The sequence below is a fragment of the Phocoena sinus genome, chromosome 21 (genome assembly GCF_008692025.1).
Source record: "Phocoena sinus isolate mPhoSin1 chromosome 21, mPhoSin1.pri, whole genome shotgun sequence".
Lineage (NCBI taxonomy): Eukaryota > Metazoa > Chordata > Mammalia > Artiodactyla > Phocoenidae > Phocoena > Phocoena sinus.
Genome location: NC_045783.1, coordinates 9,523,895 through 9,542,940, shown reverse-complemented (window position 1 = coordinate 9,542,940; position 19,046 = coordinate 9,523,895). Strand labels below are relative to the sequence as shown.

General features: G+C 39.4%; 1 protein-coding gene across 1 annotated transcript in view; it reads right to left on the bottom strand.

Annotated features, from left to right (window-relative positions):
* Positions 1-19,046, bottom strand: part of CSMD1 (CUB and Sushi multiple domains 1) — a 1,813,702-nt gene that overhangs the window by 300,532 nt on the left and 1,494,124 nt on the right. The window contains exons 19-20 of the mRNA XM_032618622.1: positions 6,517-6,633; positions 4,821-5,036 (exon numbers count right to left, since the gene is read on the bottom strand). Coding sequence (XP_032474513.1) covers positions 4,821-5,036; positions 6,517-6,633 — 333 coding nt within the window. The remainder of the gene's footprint in view (positions 1-4,820; positions 5,037-6,516; positions 6,634-19,046) is intronic.

Here is a 19,046-nt window from a genome sequence, read left to right as displayed (position 1 = left end):
ATGGGTACAACTGCACTCTGGTTGTCATGGGTCTCATGGGCCATCATTCAGTGTGTTGTTGATCCTTCTTGCTGTGTTCTCAGCGTGTAATGCCCAGTGTTTAGTCAAACAGGATCAAACAGTGGACCACCATTAGGGGTTTGAATGGTGGAAAGAGCTTCAAAGAGGTTAAAGCGTCAATTAAAGGATAAGCATTATTGCAATGAGTGGGAGACGAAAGTTTTTCCTATGGTGGTGGGGAAACTGTGCTAGTTCATCTGAAAAGATATTCCCTTTGCTTTCTGATTTCCAACTACTATCTTTCAAGTTCTGACTCTAAAGTGTGGATTCTGTATTCTCAAGGAACATACTAAATCCAAACCATCATCTCCCCCAATATTTCTCAATTTTAATCCATCTTTTCTATTCCCATCATCCACAAGTTTCATCACTGGCGTCCCAACCCCGTATGAAGAGGAAATCTCTGCTCCAGTTTTTCCCTCATCTCACCCAACTTATTGGTCAACATCTGAGCTCCACGCTTTCTACATTGTCTTTATCCTGTTTTTCATTTAGGTAAAAACTCTATTCTGGATCCCTAACATATTCAAACTACTCTCACCACTCTGGAGATATACTCATTAATTTGACCTATTTTTAGTATGACCCAGCAAGGAAAAAAAAAAGGTAATATCATTCAATTCAACTCAACAAATGTTTATTTGTCATACCAAAACATAATGGTAGACTTTCTAGGAAATAGTAAAATAAAGCTGTCACAATCCAGGGAACTTTATCTTCATCTGACAGAAGGCATTCTCCTCCTAATAGACTATATACTCTCAACTCGAATCACATCTTTGCTGTCATTTCTTTAAAAGCAATTGAAAACTCTTGCCAAATAAGAGAACAGTTTGCTATTATTTGTGCTAGATCTATTGTATTATAGAGAAAAACACTGTAATCGTATGGTTCTTTGTGTATATTTTTATTTCATATTTTGACTGATGTCCTCTGAAAAATACCTACTGAAATAGGAAGCCTGATCCAACACCGTGAGATTAGAGGTGTGGATTAGTTCCACCCTCCCACACAAGGTTACATAAAGGTCCTCTTGTGTCAATTGTCACTTATGGGCTATTACACAGTGTGTATTTGCACAGCATACGTTTCCAGTTAGGCATCCAGCAGAAGAAAAATGTATTGCCCTCAGGATTCCAAGTTCCCTGACTCAAAGATTTTGTTCTTAGAACTTACTCTATTTTTCTTCATCAATTCTCTAGTCTCATTCCCATGAGCACACAGACATGTGTCCCAGGGCCCGTTATAAGAATGCAACACAGCAATCCACCGAATAAAAACCACTCTCATGACCTCACGACGACCACAGCCGCCATGCCTGGTGGGGCACCCCCGGCACCAGCTCCTCAGAGGCGCTCCACGTTCTATTTCCACGGCACCTCTTCCCGGTCCCTCTCCACCCACCAGCGGGCTCGCTTCCAGACCAGAGCCACCGCGGCCTCCCCCTGTGAGCCCGCTCACCAAGCCTTGCCTCCTCCTACTTACACAGTGGAAGCCCTCTTCCTCCTTGGAGGGTTATCCCTTCTCTCCTCCTAGCTCAGGGTCCCACCTTCTCAGTCCATGATTTGAATAGTCCTCATCTTTGCACCAAAATGTCCTGCCCCAGCTAAAACCTAGTACCTTCTTTCTGTGCAGCTACACTCATTTCCCAGCTTACCCAGCCCCACGTCTTTAAATTTTGTGTATTTATTGATGAACTTCAATTATTTTTTTCCTGACTTGACCCTCTCTGTGAACTCAAGACTCTTGACAACCCCTCTTGGATATATACCTACAACTTCCCAAAGCAAAATTTTATATTTTTCCTCCCAAACCTGCTTCAGTCCCCGTGTTTGCCACGTGAAGCGTGGCATCCTCATTCACAGAGACAAAGACCTTGACCCCTGTCTGTATTTCAGACACATTCGATCCCAGCTGACCTGGTCCACTTCACTCCAGCACCAACCCCACAGCCTCAGCTTCTGCTGTCTCCTGTGGGGCTTACTATGTAACAGCATCTTACCTAAGATCCTGTGTTAACGTTGGATGTTACTTAGAATGAGTTTTGAAAATGGTCAGATCATGTCCATCCCTGTTCAAATCCCTCCAATGGCTTTGCATAACACAATTCACAGCCAAGGTACTTATATGACCTTCTCAATTACCGGGCTCTGACCACATCGACCTCATTCTTTGACCCTAACCTTGCCCGCACACTCCCACTGCTGCTCTTGCTTCTTCTGAGGACCACGTCCCCTACAGCAGCCTGGCCTGCTCTTTGACTTCTTTGAAATCAAGCGTCAGCTTATCAGATAGACCTACCGTGGCAATTCTCTACACGCCAGCATCTTTTAACTCCTTCACTGTTTTATTCTTTCTGATAGCATCCCCTGTTACTATCTTCCCTACTGGATTACAGGCTCTATGAAGGCAGGCCCTTTGTTTTATTCCCTACTGTGTCTCCAGGGCCTAGAATAATTCTTGGTACCTTGTAGGTGCTCAGCAAACACTCACTGAATTAAAAATAAATAACTAAATAAAAGAATGAGCACTCTGTACTCTTTCCCAGGCACTGATGGTGCAACAACGGGAGAAGACACATGAATAGATCTTCACTGTACAGTGAAGGATACAAATATGGAAAGATAATGTCGGAAGACACACAATTTTGGTATATAAACAGTGTTACGGGAAGGCAGGAGGAACACAATTCTGCTCAAGGAAGAGGAGACGACTGCGAGCAACAGACAGTGCTTGATCTGCATGCAGTTTTGCCTGATGAGGAATGAAAAAGGGTTCGTGTTTTTAATATTTTATTTATTTATTTGGTTGCGTGGGGTCTTAGTTGCGGCAGGCGGGCTCCTTAGTTGTGGCATGTGAACTCTTAGTTGCAGCATGCATGTGGGATCTAGTTCCCTGACCAGGGATCAAACTTGGGCCCCCTGCATTGGGAGCGTGGAGTCTTATCCACTATGCCACCAGGGAAGTCCCTAAAGAAGGGTGTTGAATGAAGAGGAAACCACATCTGTAAAGGCACTAAGTTGTCCAGATTCTCATCTTTTGAAGAGAATGACCAGGAAACTATGTGAATTCACAGAAAGTTGGCATTCAAAAGGTAGTATCAGGGCTTCCCCGGTGGCGCAGTGGTTGAGAGTCCGCCTGCCAATGCAGGCGACACGGGTTCGTGCCCTGGTCCGGGAAGATCCCACATGCCGCGGAGCGGCTGGGCCCGTGAGCCGTGGCCACTGAGCCTGCGCGTCCGGAGCCTGTGCTCCGCAACGGGAGAGGCCACAACAGTGAGAGGCCCGCGTACCGCAAAAACAAAAACAAAAAAGTAGTATCATAGGAGGCATGGAGAAGGAAGGCTGGAATAGTAAGTGTACACAGAGAGCAGTCAGTAGCAGACACTCAAGATAGACCAGGGAGGGTGGACGGCTCGACCTAAACATACTTGAATAAGGAGCCCTTTCCCCCCATATTTCCATTAGTATCTACGGTGACACTGACTGGGAGACATAACTGAGAAATGCCCCTTTAATAAACCTTCCAGAAAAGACAGAAATAAACTGGACTAACAAGGAAAAAAATCCGGATATAACAGCATACTGATTTTGTACAGATATGAGAACAGTCTCCAAAAGGGCAAATGCTTCAGTTGCATAATAAAGTGGTTACTTATTTGGGCACAAAGAATAAACTCCATTGTGTTAGTGTCACTGGCAATTGTTCACAGCCCAGTTTCAAGGCAACGTGCCTGCAGATGAAATGATTCCTTTAGCATATCTAAAGAATACATTTCCTTTAGAATCAGCTTTGCAATCAAAGGTGTATTTTGTCTTTAAAAGGACTGTCTGAGCATGTGTGTGACACAGTCTTGATGAAAGCGATTCCTTGTGTAAGCTTTATAGATTGTCTTCTACTGGTTTTGACCAAATGAATTGTTCTGCATGTTCAAAAAGTGATGCCAGTTTAGTCTTAATATTTAAAAATATTTTTAAACTGCCCCAAAGAGCTACAAAGACCCAGAAAAGTGTGTTTTGTTGTGTCTGTTGTTTGTCTGCTTGTTTTTTAGGGAGTTTACGAAAGGAGTCAGCTTCAGAGTTGCACTCTGACTTTTGTAATCAAAAGACTCCTTGTAGCTGTGTAGCTTGTAGCTGTGTGCTGGGAGTCATGGAATTAAGAAAGAAATATCTTAATACCATTCTTAGCATCATTCAAATTAAACAATTTAACCCATACAAATAATTCCTGAAACAACATAAATCCCTCACAAATATTATCTATGTTTTATAATTAAAAGTGAAAACGTTTTTTAATTTTGGAGTATCATTTTGCTGCCATGTATGATGGCATTAAAGTCAATAAGAAGCTCATCCTCGACTGCATGTGTTCATACTTTTTTTCACTCTAAAGGTGGTTCTCAGTACAAGTATGGCATCTCCTGGAAGGTAGGATTCAAAATAATCAGACCACAGCTAATTCTGAGTATGTCTCCCAACAAGGACAGCTTCCTCAGAGATTTTGATAGAACTGATAACAAGAGAGACTGAAGAGATAGTGATATTAGCAAATTTGGGGGGATGAGAATTTACAGTCAATGTGAGGCATGGTGTCTTGTGGACGCCAGGCTGCTGCCCTTGCATCTCAACTCCTCCTCCACCCAACTAGAGCTTCCCAATGGTTGGCCGTTTACGTGTAAACACACACACACACACACACACACACACACACACTCGCTCACACAAACAGTACAAGTATTGCCAGAGAAGACCCCAACATACCTGAAAATGTGATATTGAAGCCCTCGTAGGAAATCGAAAAGTCTGATATAAACCGAAGCTGGGCGGTGAAGTTTCCAAACAAACCTGCCTTAATGGTGTGGGGCAGCACCGACCCTGTGAGCCTGGCCACTGGCTCCGAGAAACTCCCGTCCTCTGTGATGAGTAAGTAGTCGTGGGAGCTCTCCAGGTGGAAGGTGTGGAAGATCATCTGAACCCCTGAGAGACAGAGATATGGAGGTAGTGAGAGAGACACAGAGAGAGAGACAGAAAGAGAGAGATGAGAGAGAGACAGAGAGAGGGAGAGAGGGGGGCAAAGGGGGGCATTGGCAGAGTTAACCGTTGGGGAAAAGAACTTCTTCTGGGCTTAGAGACATAAAAGTCTTGAATCAAAAGAAAATCTTAAAATGCAACCTTAATTTTGAAGTTTGAAAGAAAAATACAGAGAATGGGTAGAAGAAGGAATAAACAGAAAAAACAAATGCTTCAACATATATAAGTACAGATACAGATAAAGGTTAGACACAGGGATATAGAGATAGCTGTATCAACAGGTCCAGGTATAAATGCATAATAAAACTCAGCAGGAGGGTCACAATGGACTGTGTGCAGCCCCTTAGGGAAAGCATTTGCCCCTGAGGGGCGAAGGACAAGATCACTTTCCCATTTATAGTAAACACGTGTCCTTTAGAAAATCTAGGCTTGGAGGTCTAATACTGAAACTTACACAAGTGAGCAAAGACCATTTTGAAATGATATTTTATGTGATCCTTTGTGCATGTGTTCTCATTGTAACTATACCCGCAAAGTATTATTTCTGAATTCCTATACATAATGAATAAATTTAACCATGACTAGGTCCTTTTTAATACAAATACTTATTTTCATGATGACAAAACCTTGGTTGCTCATTATTTGTTTATTCTTAATTTCCTTCAAGGCCAAGTTTTTCTTAACATGTATTCATGATGGCGGAGTGTAAGATAATGTATATAATAAAACATGTCAATTTAACATTAAGTTGAGCTCAAATTTAAGTGGAAAGACAAAATCTACATAATGTTTATGTGAGAAAAATTCCAAATTATCTTCTTGAAAATGACAAGTTTACTCATACGAAAAAGACTCAGAGTATAGTCCCAAATGCAATGTCTATAAACTGTATTTCTTACACAAAATTCAAATGTTTCTGGTTTTCACTCCACTTGTTTATAAAATGAGGATAATGAAATCTACTCCATAAATCAACACTGGATTATGTGAAGATAAATTATTCATTATATGTAATAATACCGGGTACACTTAGAACACAAGCCAAGTATAAAAATGTATCCTAGATTTATCACAGCAATGAGACGCTTAATTTCTTATTTCCCTTTATTTAAGCACTAGTCATATTTTATTTAATGCATGCCTCTTTTCCTTACCATTACACCTAATTTTCAAGCTTATGTTCACAAGCATAAATTCAAGTCCTCTGATCAATACAGAATAAGACAAGAAATCTACTTCTGCTTGAAAGCACCAATAATTTAAAGATGATTTTTCTTCTAAAATCTTATTAAAAATCAAAATTAGCAATCAAAATATACATGAGGAAATTAGTTATCTTATTTGTTCACACATGAATATTTTTTTCTTTCTTCCCATGTTTGTATCTAGTTACTTTGTATATTTGAAATCTACGTAATATCCTTACCCTTTCCATGAGACACCTCAATGGTCCATGTACAGTTTAGAGAGTTTGGGTAAAAATCTGGAAACCCAGGAGAAAGAACTGTTCCACTCTTTCCATGGATGTATCCTCCACAGAGGGCTTAAAATAATAAGGAAATATCATTGTAGTATTAAAGTTTCACAATGATTGCTACACAAAATACTTTTAAAGTGCCATTTAATTTACACAAAGACTAAAAGAATATTTAAGATCACCTCCATGTAAAATAAAATGGAACAACAACTTTATTTTACTTGAAATATACCAGTTGACATACAGTGTCCTAAACAGTACAAAACCTGGAAAAATCAGACAGGCTAAGGTAAAACAGCCGAAGAAGAACCCTCCTGTGGCAGTTAATTTTATGTGTCAACTTGACTGGGCCACAGGATGCCCAGACGTTTGATCCGACGTTATTCTGGGTATGTCTGTGAGGATGCTCCTGGATGAGATGAACACAGGAAAAGGTGGACTGAGTAGAGCAGGTTGCCCTCCCCAGTGGGGGTGGGCCTCGTCCAACAGTCTGAAGGCCTGAAGAGGTCAGAAAGGCTGAACATCTCAAAACTAAGATGGAACACACCTTGCCTGATGGCTTTCAAACTGGGACATCATCTTCATTCCTATCTTCAGACTAGAATTGAAGCATCAGCTCATTCTGAGTCTTGAGGCTGCTGGACTTCAAACTGGAATTTACACCATTGGCCTCCCTGGGCCCCAACTGGCTGACTACAGATCTTGGGACTTGAAAGCCTCTATAATCACGTGAGCCACCTCCTTATAATAAATCTATCTATATACCTATATCTATATCTGCATCTCTATCTATACCTTATTGATTCCATTTCTCTAGAGCTGCTGGTCTTCTCAGTAGCACTTCACTAAGTTTAAATCCTTCACATCAATATATGCCCTTTTCAATATGCCGCAGAGACTCATTTTTGAAGGAAGAAAAAGAAAGTTATACATAATCACTCGAAGGGGAAAGTCACGACATTTAGGGAATCAGTGCAATATGGAGGTTTAAGTGCTCAGACCCTGATGTCAGAAAGCAATGTGTTCAGACGCTCACGCGTCTCTGGCTCTGTGATCTTTGGCAAGTGGCTTGCCCTCCCTCCTTTACAGGTGTCTTATCTTGAAAGTGAAAATAGTGTTAAAAGCCATCTCCTAGGGTAGGTGTTTATAATGATTGCCTTTGTAGAACACAATTTACAGGGCCCCATATGTATCACATACCCAAGGCGTTAGCTAATGATAATTATTATTAGAGCTTTAATATATCAATAATTTAAAATTTGAGTAAATTCTATATGCCTTAATTTTGCAAACATTTGAATGGGGATGTTTGTCTTTTCTTTCATATCTTAAGTCCTATCAAGCTTTTCAGAATGTTAGAGCTGAACTGAAAAAGGAATCAAAGCTGATGGAATCAGTACAGGGGGAGGCTGGGGGTAGGAAAGGTGACTCAGGTTCAGCTGTGATTCAGTCTCCAGGTCCTCTGGGCCCCTAATCCCTGCATCGTTCAAGGGTCTGCTGCAATATGAACATCCTGAACGGTGTGTCATAAAAGCTAGGTCCACGAATAATACTTGCATAAGAATTAGCTAATTTGTAGAAGACGTGATTTTTCTCATCATCCTCAGTCAGTGTGTAATTTTAAGGAAACATAATATCTTTGAATATGCAAACCAAATGGGAAGAGCTAGGTAAAAATTAGCAAAATAGAAACTTTTAAAATGAGTTCTAGAATAATTTAACAGTTTAAAGTGTTCACATCTTAAAATTACATTGATTCATCTTCTTATGAAGATGGTAACATTAACATAGCATTTAAAATTAGTTTATTCACAAATAGTTACTGAGCACCCACTATTTATGAGCAAAATGGACAGAAGTCTCTGCCCTGGCAGAGTACACATTCCAGTTGAAGAAGAGAGAATATGATATGAAGAGCTGAGTCTATACCATGTTGGAAGATGGTGCATGTCAGAGAAGAAATCTAAGAAGGAAAGAACGGGATATTCTAAGATGGGTGTGGAGTTGGGGGCAGCATAAATGGGGTCGGGGGGAAGCCTTACTGAGGAAGTGGCCTGTGAAGAAGGACTTGAGACAGAAGGAGGAAGTACTTGATAATCTGGGGAAAAACTTGGGGGGAGAGGAAACAGCAAAGACAAAGGCCCAGAGCTAGAGCGGGCTGCTGGGTTGGGGGGAGGGCGACAGGTCTGGGAGGGTAAGGATGGAGGGCTCAGGGGAGCCAGGTTTAAAGGGGCAGATCCCGTCCAGGCCTTGGCATGTGTCTCAGTGAGATGAAGGACCACCCGAGGCTCCTGCACAGAGGATGACTCGGGCCAACTCGGACTTCAGCCTGAGCGCTAGGCCGCTGTGTGAGGATGTGGTTGGGCGGCAGACAGTGAAACAGACAAGATTCTGGACCAGAACGTCAGCAGCAGAGGTGGTGGGAAGTGGTCAGAACCTGGCCATATTTGGAAGGTAGAGCCAATAGGATTTTCCTGTCAGTGAGATGTGGGTGCCATGAAGAAAAAGGAAGATTTGGGGATGATTGTGAGGTTTTAAAGGCTAAGTGTGAAAAACTGAAGATGCAGAAAAACTTTGGGAGAATCAGGTTTTGAAAGTAAATCAGTTCAGTTTTGGATACACGAGCTCGAGGCCTACTCGACATCCATGTAGAATGGCTGGTGTTGCAATTGGATACACAAGTCTCAATCCCATGAGAGAGGTCTGACCGAGGGGTAGAAAGATGACATCATCTCAACACTGTGAATGCAGGTGTAGATAAAAAGACTAAAACCTGGGATATTCTTATGAAAGACAAACAAGTCCTGTTTTTCAAAAGTTTACTTTCCAGTGGGCAAGGCAAATAATTTATAAAAATATAGCGAAGGATGACTTATTCTAAGAACAAGAATCTTGTTCTCTAAACTCAAAGGCAGTCTAGGTGATGAGAGTACGGTGAGGCTGGCGAAGCAGCAAAGTGATGGACACACGACCCCGCAGTTGTTCACTCCCAGGATGATGAACACTGAGTAAGCCATGAAAGGATGGAGGGAAGGTAGACGGTCAGAGTCAGCCCAGTGTTAACAGTTCGCTCTGTGACAGGGCAGTGGCTGCCAATTTACTGTAAGGTCCTTGGGTTCCTAGTGGTCTGTTGAGTAGAGTCCTCGCACTATGGATTCTGTAGTTATCAACTTCTATCATTCCCATCCTGCCCCGGCACCGTCTCGGATCCTGCACAAGGTCTTCCAATGAATTCAAGTCTGCAAACAAGGCAGTCATTGCCTCAAAGAACCAACAACGTGGCTTTAATGCTTGTTTGTAAGCGTCCGCGCCGCCTGGACTGGAGGAGGCAGGAGCTGAGGCTCCCGCACGCGGAGGCGTTGGTGCGGGCGGAGGGCCCAGGTGCGGCGGACTCTTCTCTCCCTGGAAAACACTGGCTGCCCTGCGCCACCTGCTCTAACCGGACACCTGGCGGCTTGCAGATTCACGTTTCCGGCCCTGACTTCCTTCTCAAACGCAGCGGAATTACAGACAGCTGTTTAAGTATCTCAGAATGACACCCTTGGGTCCCTTCCCCCCCGCCACCAGCCGCATCTCCACGATGACGCCTCCATCCGCTCCCCACTTGTGGAACGCCCTGTAACTGGCGTGTTTCGGGTCATTTTTGTCTGACTTCCTGCTCCCTTACTCTTGTCTCTTCCTTGAAGAGATTAACACGAGAAAGCATACGGTCGGTACGCTGTCGGATTTGTTTCTTTTCTCTTTCCCCATTACTTCCTTAAACTACTAGAAAGTTCTACTTAAAGCAAAAACTTAATGGGGTTACTTTCCATTTCAAATTATTCGTGGACTCCCCATGCCCTACAGAAGTCATTGATTTTATTCATTCATTCATTTATACTGGAATCCTTTCCTCAAAAGAACTCTTACCGGGAACCCTACAATAACAGACGGGGATAATCAGAGCTGTTCAGTTGAAGCAGCCCTGCCACCGTCCTCGGTTCCACCTCAAAGAAACCCCTGGGGCCCCCCTGCAGGAACACAGAGCAGGGCAGTCTCAAATCTCTCACCCACAGAATTGGGGCCTTGCTCACAGGACTAGCATGAAAGGCCTCTGAACTACCTTTGATCAGCATCTACTCTCAGCAAATACATTTCTATCCTCCAAATCCTCCAGGCCCTCTTTATGCCTTTATGCCTTATTCTATTTCTTCACTTTCAATCTTTTCTTTCCTCTCAACCTTACTATTAGAGATGCATGAGGAAAGCTGCCTTCAAAGCCTTTCAAGATTCCAAATTTTTTATCTCTTTATTCTCAATCATTTTTCCTGAGTCTAATAAAGCATTTACTTCATTGGATGACTTAAAAAATAAGTCTTTCTTCTGTCTCTTCTAATAGATTATGAACTTGTCAACTGTGTGCCTACAAATACAGTAGTTTTCCAATAAATACTTGTGGAAAGGGTAAAGAGTTTACAAAAATATTTATTTAATGAAGAAATTTTTCCAAAGTTTTCCTTGCATTTGTCTTTCACCAAATAAAAGGAGGTCATTTTATTGCAATGTTCACTTTGCTTCTTCAAACCCTGAGTATCTAAAGCATAAATAGAAAAAAATGCAGCAATGCTATGATGTGAGAGATATTGATAGAGTTTACCTTTTTCCAGGGTGATATGAAATATTATAATTCTGATTTCTTCTTTCCTTTCTGAGAGCTATGAATTTTTAAAGGTTTAAATATGCTATTGATGTATCATTTGTCACAATAAAAACCCATGGGGTTTAAGAGATTGCTTACGATTTGCAAAGGCAACAAGAACAGTTCTTAAGGTGAAATGAAAACAGTCAACCGTGACTGACTAAAACTCTCGTATCAAACTCTAAAATCTCCCAAAGTTTGCAGATTTATTAATAGCTTTTCATCAAACATTTATTATTAGCTGAGATAGGTTCCAATGAAGCATAAGCAAAGCAAATAGTTTATGTTACCAATCTCATTAGAGAGGTTAAACTCCAAATTTACATAAATTTCAACTGGGAGACAACAACAGATAAAATGCACAAGATAAAATGCATTTTCTATGGAAAACAAACAGCATCTCAGACATCTGCGAAGCACAGAAGGCCCTTTGCAGTCTGTTGCCACACCATTTCTCCTAGATAATTTCCTTCTGATCATTCTTTTCATTTTCCATTCACTCTCCATCACTAACCCTGCAGGAGTTTGCAGAATGTTCCATGTCAATCAACTCAGGTGAGTTTGCTCATTTCCTCTGCCTAGAATGCTTCTTCGCATGTTGGCTACTTTGGGAACTTCTACTCATCACTGGAATCCCAGCCCAAGGGTTGTATTTTAGATGAGTTCTTCAATTCCTATTCTCTAGGAGCTTGAATTTAAACTGAGAAGACTGTATTAAATGATTAAATATGCATGTGTATATATGTATATACTATGGTCTGAATGCTTGTATCCTCGAAACTCACATTGAAATCAAAAAGCCTGATGTGATGGTATCAGGGGTGGGGCCTCTGATGTGATCAGGTCATGAGGGCTGAACTGTCATTAATGGGATCAGTACCCTGATAAAAGAGGCCCCACAGAGCTTCCCTGCCCCTTCCACCATGAGATGACTCACTGAGAAGATGGCTGTCTGCAACCCAAGAAGGGCCCTCCCAAAAAGTCAATCATGCTGGCACCGTGAACTTGGAGTACCACCATCCACAACAGTGAGAGATAAATTCTGTTGTTTATAAGCCTCTCAGCCTGTAGCATGTGGTTATAGCAGTCCAAATGAACTAAGACTATATATGATTAGATTAATTATACATTTTAAAGTTAAACTTTATGGAACTGCAAATAAGGAGAAATGGATGTCAGGAAAGTTAGTAGTGCTGGCGACTTGGAGCAATTCCAGAAGAATTCTGGTGAAGGCTGAGGGCAACCTGGCCTTGGCGGATAAGGATGACTCAGGTAATGAAATGCCCAGGTTGCCGGCTAGACAGAAGTAGAAAATAATCTTGGATAGCCATTAAAATATTTAAACAAAGTAAGTTGCCAGTGGTAAATCAAGAATACACAGAGAGTATTTTAACATGTATATGTTGTTCTCTTTTGAGAAGAATCCATTCAAAGTCAAAATGAAAAATCTCAGATGGGTCAGGATCAGGATAAGACTCTCACTTTACCTGTCAGTTTTCTTCACCAAATCAAGAATCTAGCTAATTTGATGACTGGTGTGTCTTCTATGATGAACTAGGTGCCATTTCCCACCTCTGTAGAGTGGTGGAGTCATGATCAGAGGGCTTTACATTTTCAATCTCTCCAGCTCAGGCTGAAAAGTTTGCAATGAAAATCACTGGAGACGCCTCATTTTAGTAGACGCTCAACTGGCCTACCTCAAATTCAAGTTGTAAAAAAGACAGCAGCTGGTATGTGCTCTATTTCTAAATTCCATTTTTAGCTCTAGTCCAAAAAGAACAATCAAAACTGCACAATAACATCCAATGAAGCCATGCGTTTGTATATAATGTAAATATTTCAATAGAATTAGTCATATGATTAACTTATCACAAATTTTGGATTAAGTGATATATTGATTGATGTTCAGTTATGTGTGAGTAACACTGAAGTATTTTAAGGGTTAGGCCCTTACCATACTTAGTGTTCTTAGTACAACTGTTGTTAATAAAGAAGTCTAAATAAGGAGTAAATATTTTGGTATAGTACTGATATTTATGACATTCTCGAGTTTTACAAATTTTTCATTAGTCCAGTAGCTAGTAGCCTTCTGACACTCTCTAGTAGTCATAAGCATGAATTGTATTTACTTTTTTATTATTAGAGTTCTAATACAAAAATAAAACAGGTAATAAGAATTCAAATAACACCATAAAATGGAGAGCTGAAAAAGTCTCTCTTCATTCTCCCCGATAGCCTACTAATCTCCCCAAAGGAAAGCATTATAGCTATAACTTTAGAATATCTATTTCCAGTCACTTTCTATGCATATACTGTGAGTGTGTCTGTAATTACCTATGTGTACGTGCTCATATACATGACACACATTGTTCTGTGACTTGCTTTTTCTTCCCTTCAAAGAGTGTTATTATTTAAGTTTCCTAGTAATAGTGTATAATGAACATGCAGATCCCTAATCCCACAATGATATAGTAATAGAGTAATATGACCTTTCTACTTTTTTTGCAAATGCAACAAGGGAGGAAAACTATTGTGTTTTATTTGCATTTTCCTGACTCCTAGTCAGAATGGGCATATTTTAAACCATTTTTTGACCTTTTGTGTACTTCTGTGAATCGCCTATGTGTGTGTTTCCCCCACAGACCTCTTGCTTTGTTTGTGTTGTTGTTCTTCTCCCATTCATTTACAGGACACAGTTATTTAGAATCATATTACATGGACAGTGCAATTATTTTCTGTAATCTGACCCTTTTCTTTTACCTTTTAAAATTTTTAATGGAACTTTTAATTTGTATATAGTGAAATGTAAATGTTTTTTATTATTTCTATATTTCTTTAGAAGGTTTTCCAAGAATTAAAAAGTAAAATTTCTCAAGGAACAAACAAAAGGACAAAACCAATGACTCATTTTTAGTCACTTGTGTGACAAAATAGTGCATCAGAGAAGAGACAGTATGATCTTTCCAATAAATAACACTGTCTCAACTGGAAAGCCCTACTGGGGAAAAAAAATGGATCTAGACACTACGTATTAACTTAACAAAAAATTAGACGGATTTAAAGTATATATTTGAAATTTAAAATAAATTAGTGTTTGCTTTCAGGCGTGATGAAAACGTTCTTAATCACAGTGATGGTTTCATGGATGTATACATACCTCAGAACATATTAAATTTTTAACATTAAACAGGCAGTTTATAGAATTTTAATTATATCTCAATAAAGCTTTAAAAGTTTTAAAGTTTTCTGAAAGAAAACAATAGAATATCATTATGACGCTGCAGGTAGCAAGGCTTCTTAAACACTACCTGTAAAGCACCAACCACCAATGAATTCACTGAACAATTAGACTACTTTAAACTGAAAACATTCTATTCATCAAAAAGAGACCAAGATCCATCTACGTCTCTACCAATGACCCAATTTCATTCCTCTTTATGGCTAATATTCCATTGTATATATGTACCACATCTTCTTTATCCATTCATCTGTCAATGGACATTTAGGTTGCTTCCATGACCTGGCTATACTGTAAATAGTGTTGCAATGAACATTCGGGTGCATGTGTCTTTTTGAATTATGGTTTTCTCAGGTTATATGCCCAGTAGTGGGATTGCTGGGTCATAACTTAGAGACTGTCATACAGAGGGAAGTAAGTCAGAGAGAGAAAAACAAATATCGTATATTAATGTATATATGTGTAATCTAGAAAAACGGTACAGATGAACCTGTTTGCAAGGCAGAAATAGAGACACAGACATAGAGAACAAATGTATGGACACCAAGGGGGGAAAGGGGAGGTGGGATAAATTGGGAGATAGGGATTGACATATATACAGTAATATGTATAAAATAGATAACTAATGAGAACCTGCTATATATAGCACAGGGAGCTCTACTTAATGCTCTGTGGTGACCTAAATGGGAAGGAAATCCAAAAAAGAGGGGATATGTGTATACATATAACTGATTCACTTTGCTGTACAGCAGAAACTAACACAACATTGTAAAGCAACTGCACCCCAATAAAAAGATTTTAAAAATTTAAAAACAAAGATCAAGAAGAGGAGGAAGACAGAGACAGAGTGAGAGAAAACATTCACCATGCGTCGATCCAACAAAGGAGTGGTCTCCAAATATACAAACAATGCTTACAATTCAATAAGAAAAAGGTATGTTACCCAGTATAAATAGGAGGAAAAAACAAGTGTTTCGCGGAGGAGGATATACCCTTGGCCAAAAAAGCATGAAAGGGTGCTCAAAATAACTCAAATTTCATACAGCATATCATGGAATAAAACATGGTGGTATACTTATACAATAAAACATAGATGACGAGAATGAAGGAAGTGCAGCTAAATGTCATGACTTGGATGATGTCACAAGTGTATGACTGAATGGAAGAAGCGGGACACAGCAAAGTACACATCCTGTATGATTTCCTTTACATAGAATCTTTAGAGGATCAAGGGAGCAGTAGCCTTTGTAGGGCAATGACTGGGAGGGGACTCCTGGGGTGCTGGTCACGTTCATCTACTGATCTGTGTGGTCTTGATCTTATACAGATGTGTTTCTTGTGGGAAAACTTACTGAGCTTATATTTGTGTAAATAAATAAATATTCAATAAAAGGTTGTCTTAATAATATTTGACTAATTGTCACATAATGATTTGAAGTTCTGAATCTTTGTTTCTATCTTTAGTGTGTAACTTTGATTTACTTTTTTAACATTTTAAACCCCACTCAGATATCCCATTTGACCAACATTATTTATTAAATGTGTCATCCCCTCTCGCTGATTTGGAATAATTTTCATAAATTAAGTTCCTATACGGGCACAGATACGTTACTAGGATCCCTATGCTGTATCATTAATCTGTTTCTGTATTTCTGCACTGATTTCATATTGTTTTAATCAATCATTAATTTTCAGTATTCTTTGATACTAGGTAGTGTAGCCCTTCCTTATCTTTCTTAAAAATACGTATTTCTTAGCTGTTTGCAGCCTTTACCCTTCTGGATTAATTTTTAAATGTCTATAAATTTCTACAAAAAACCCAAATTAATTTTAATTAGATTTGATTGAACTTTAAACTCTATTTGTAGAAAATCTGTACATTTAAATTTCATTCTTCCCATGTAGAAACATAATATGTATTTCCATTTCTAGGTTATTCTTTTGTATTATATTGTAACTTTCTAATTTTTAAAAAATATATGCCTTCATATTTCTTGTTAGATATATTCCTGGCAGTTTTTAGGGGTTTATTTTCTATATATGTATTTTATTATACTTCTAATATGTTATGTTCTTTGTGGAAATCTACTGATTTATGTTTATCCTGAATGCAGTCACATACTGAACCCTTATTATTGCTAATGGTTATATTCTCTTTCTAACATTTATCATTCATATAATTTTCTTAAATTATTGTCTTAGTTAAGATCTTCTGGGCAATGTCAAATAACATTTCTGATACTGAGGAAGTTGTTCTGTTCTTGAATTTCATGGGACTTTTTGTAATAGTTTACTATTAAGTATGGTATTTTCTACAGGTAGATTCATTTATATTATGGTTCTCTATATATTTGTTAAGGTGATATATTATTTTAGAGTTTATTTAAGGTCTAATATAAAAAAGAATGCAAATAAGGAGACACATCTTCCTAGAATAATTTACTCATAACTACTGTCTGCAAGTCTTCATCCCTTTTCACCTGCTTTGAAGGAAGCAGTTGGCTCTGATACATCCTCCTGTACGGCAAACGTGGGGCCAAGGTGCTTGTGGTCCATGTTGTAGTTATGCACCTATGTACACCTGGGCAATTTCTGCCACTTTCTTTCATTGAAATATTGAATTGAATATAAAGGGAATTAGGAATATACCTTTTAAAATATTTTTTGATTTAACTATAGTTGATTTACAATACTGTGTTAGTTTCAGGTGTATAGCTTCAGATTCTTTTTCCATTATGATTTATTGCAAGATATTGAATATAGTTCTCTATGCTATACAGTAAATCCTTCCCCTTGTTTTTTATCTATTTTATATACAGTGGTGTGTATCTGTTAATCCCATGCTCCTAATTTATCCCTTGCCCCTCTCCTTTTCCCTTTGGTAACTATAAGTTTGTTTTCTATGTCTGTGAGTCTGTTTCTGTTTTGTAAAGTTGATTTGTATCAATTTTTAAGATTCCACATATAAGTGATATGATATTTTCTTTCTCTGCCTGACTTACTTCACTTAGTATGACAGTCTCTAGATCCACCGATGTTGCTGCAAATGGCAATATTGCACTCTTTTTTATGGCTGAGTAGTAAGGAATATACCTTTTGACAATCCTCTACATTTCTACAGGCTGCCCTGCTACAATACATATTTCTATATTAACAGCTCATCTGAGATTGGTAAATAGAAAAGTGGTGTCAACATAATATGACAATTATTTGGGTTCTTACAACATTTTCCCTAGGCAAATACTGGAGTTGAAACAGTAGAGTTATAACCTATGGCAGGAAAAGAAAAATGTCTCAGCTTATCTTCTGCACAAAACTGGAACTCTTTCAGATCCCTATTAAGGAAAGTAAAAGTAGGCACATGCACCTAGGGGTCCCTCCCCAGCAGGGCTCACCCCTTGCCTCGCATAGCTAATGCTTCACGTCAGGTTGCATCTCCTTCTGTGGCTTCTGATATGCTGGCCCCATAGATGGAGAGCTCAACCTGCATCTGCTTCTGCCCAGAGGGCAGTGTTCCACTCTCCTGGTTTTGTGGATTCTTCATTCTTCTTGAGACACCCTCCAACCACCGTGTGCTGTCCACCTGCACTTTGCAGTCTTTCTCCCAAAGTACCAGTTATTGTTTGGGTTAACACTCTGGTGACAAAGGTCAAAGGTCTTGAGTGGTCTGTAGCCAAGCGTAATTGTCCCATTAAACCCTGTTATTTTCGGTGAATCATTTTGAAGAAGTCAAGGTTTTTCATGAATATATCAATATATCATCTTTGAGTGGAAATGCCTAAAGTCTATAAAAAGTAATGGAAATGGAAATATATATAATATTTATATGGAAATATATATAAGAATGTATATCTATTGTATATATAAAACAGATATATTTTATATATATTTATATATTCTTCATGGCCTTTGGTCATGAATATAACCACGTGGTTACATTCGTGGCCAAAGGCAAAATCCCTGACACTGTCGCAAATGATCACAAGTAACATATTCGTCCATCTGGCTGTTATAACTATAAACTGCATAGCGTAAAGCTGCATAATACAGTAACACACAATCAACAAGAATGTTATTCATTTTGAGATTTCCAAAAGCAGATCTGTGCAGACAGGGGAAGTGGGTGGTATCACACACACACACACACACACACACACACACACACACACAAAACCAGTCGGGGGGATCTCCAGAGGAAAGACTTCCCACACCCCTGGGGAAGAGCTCTGCCATAGGGAAGAGTCAGAGGCAACACAGTCCAGGTGTGCAGAGCTGGAGCAAGTTGTCTGATGCCTGGACCGGTTCACAGGAAAATCAGGTCTGACAGGGTGGAACATGCCTACTCATGATGCTGTCTCACGTAGTCTTCAATAAACACCGTGGGTAAGGATGTGTGCATCACTAAGCTCTACAAGCTTGAGTGTCTGGGGATGAAACTGAAGGCCAGCCCATAATTTATGTTCTTCATTTCTAAACAGAAGCTCTGCTTCATAGAGAAGATTTGCCAGGTAAACTTCACATGCTAAATGGCCGTATTTTTAAGGTGTACAAGCTTTCAAATAG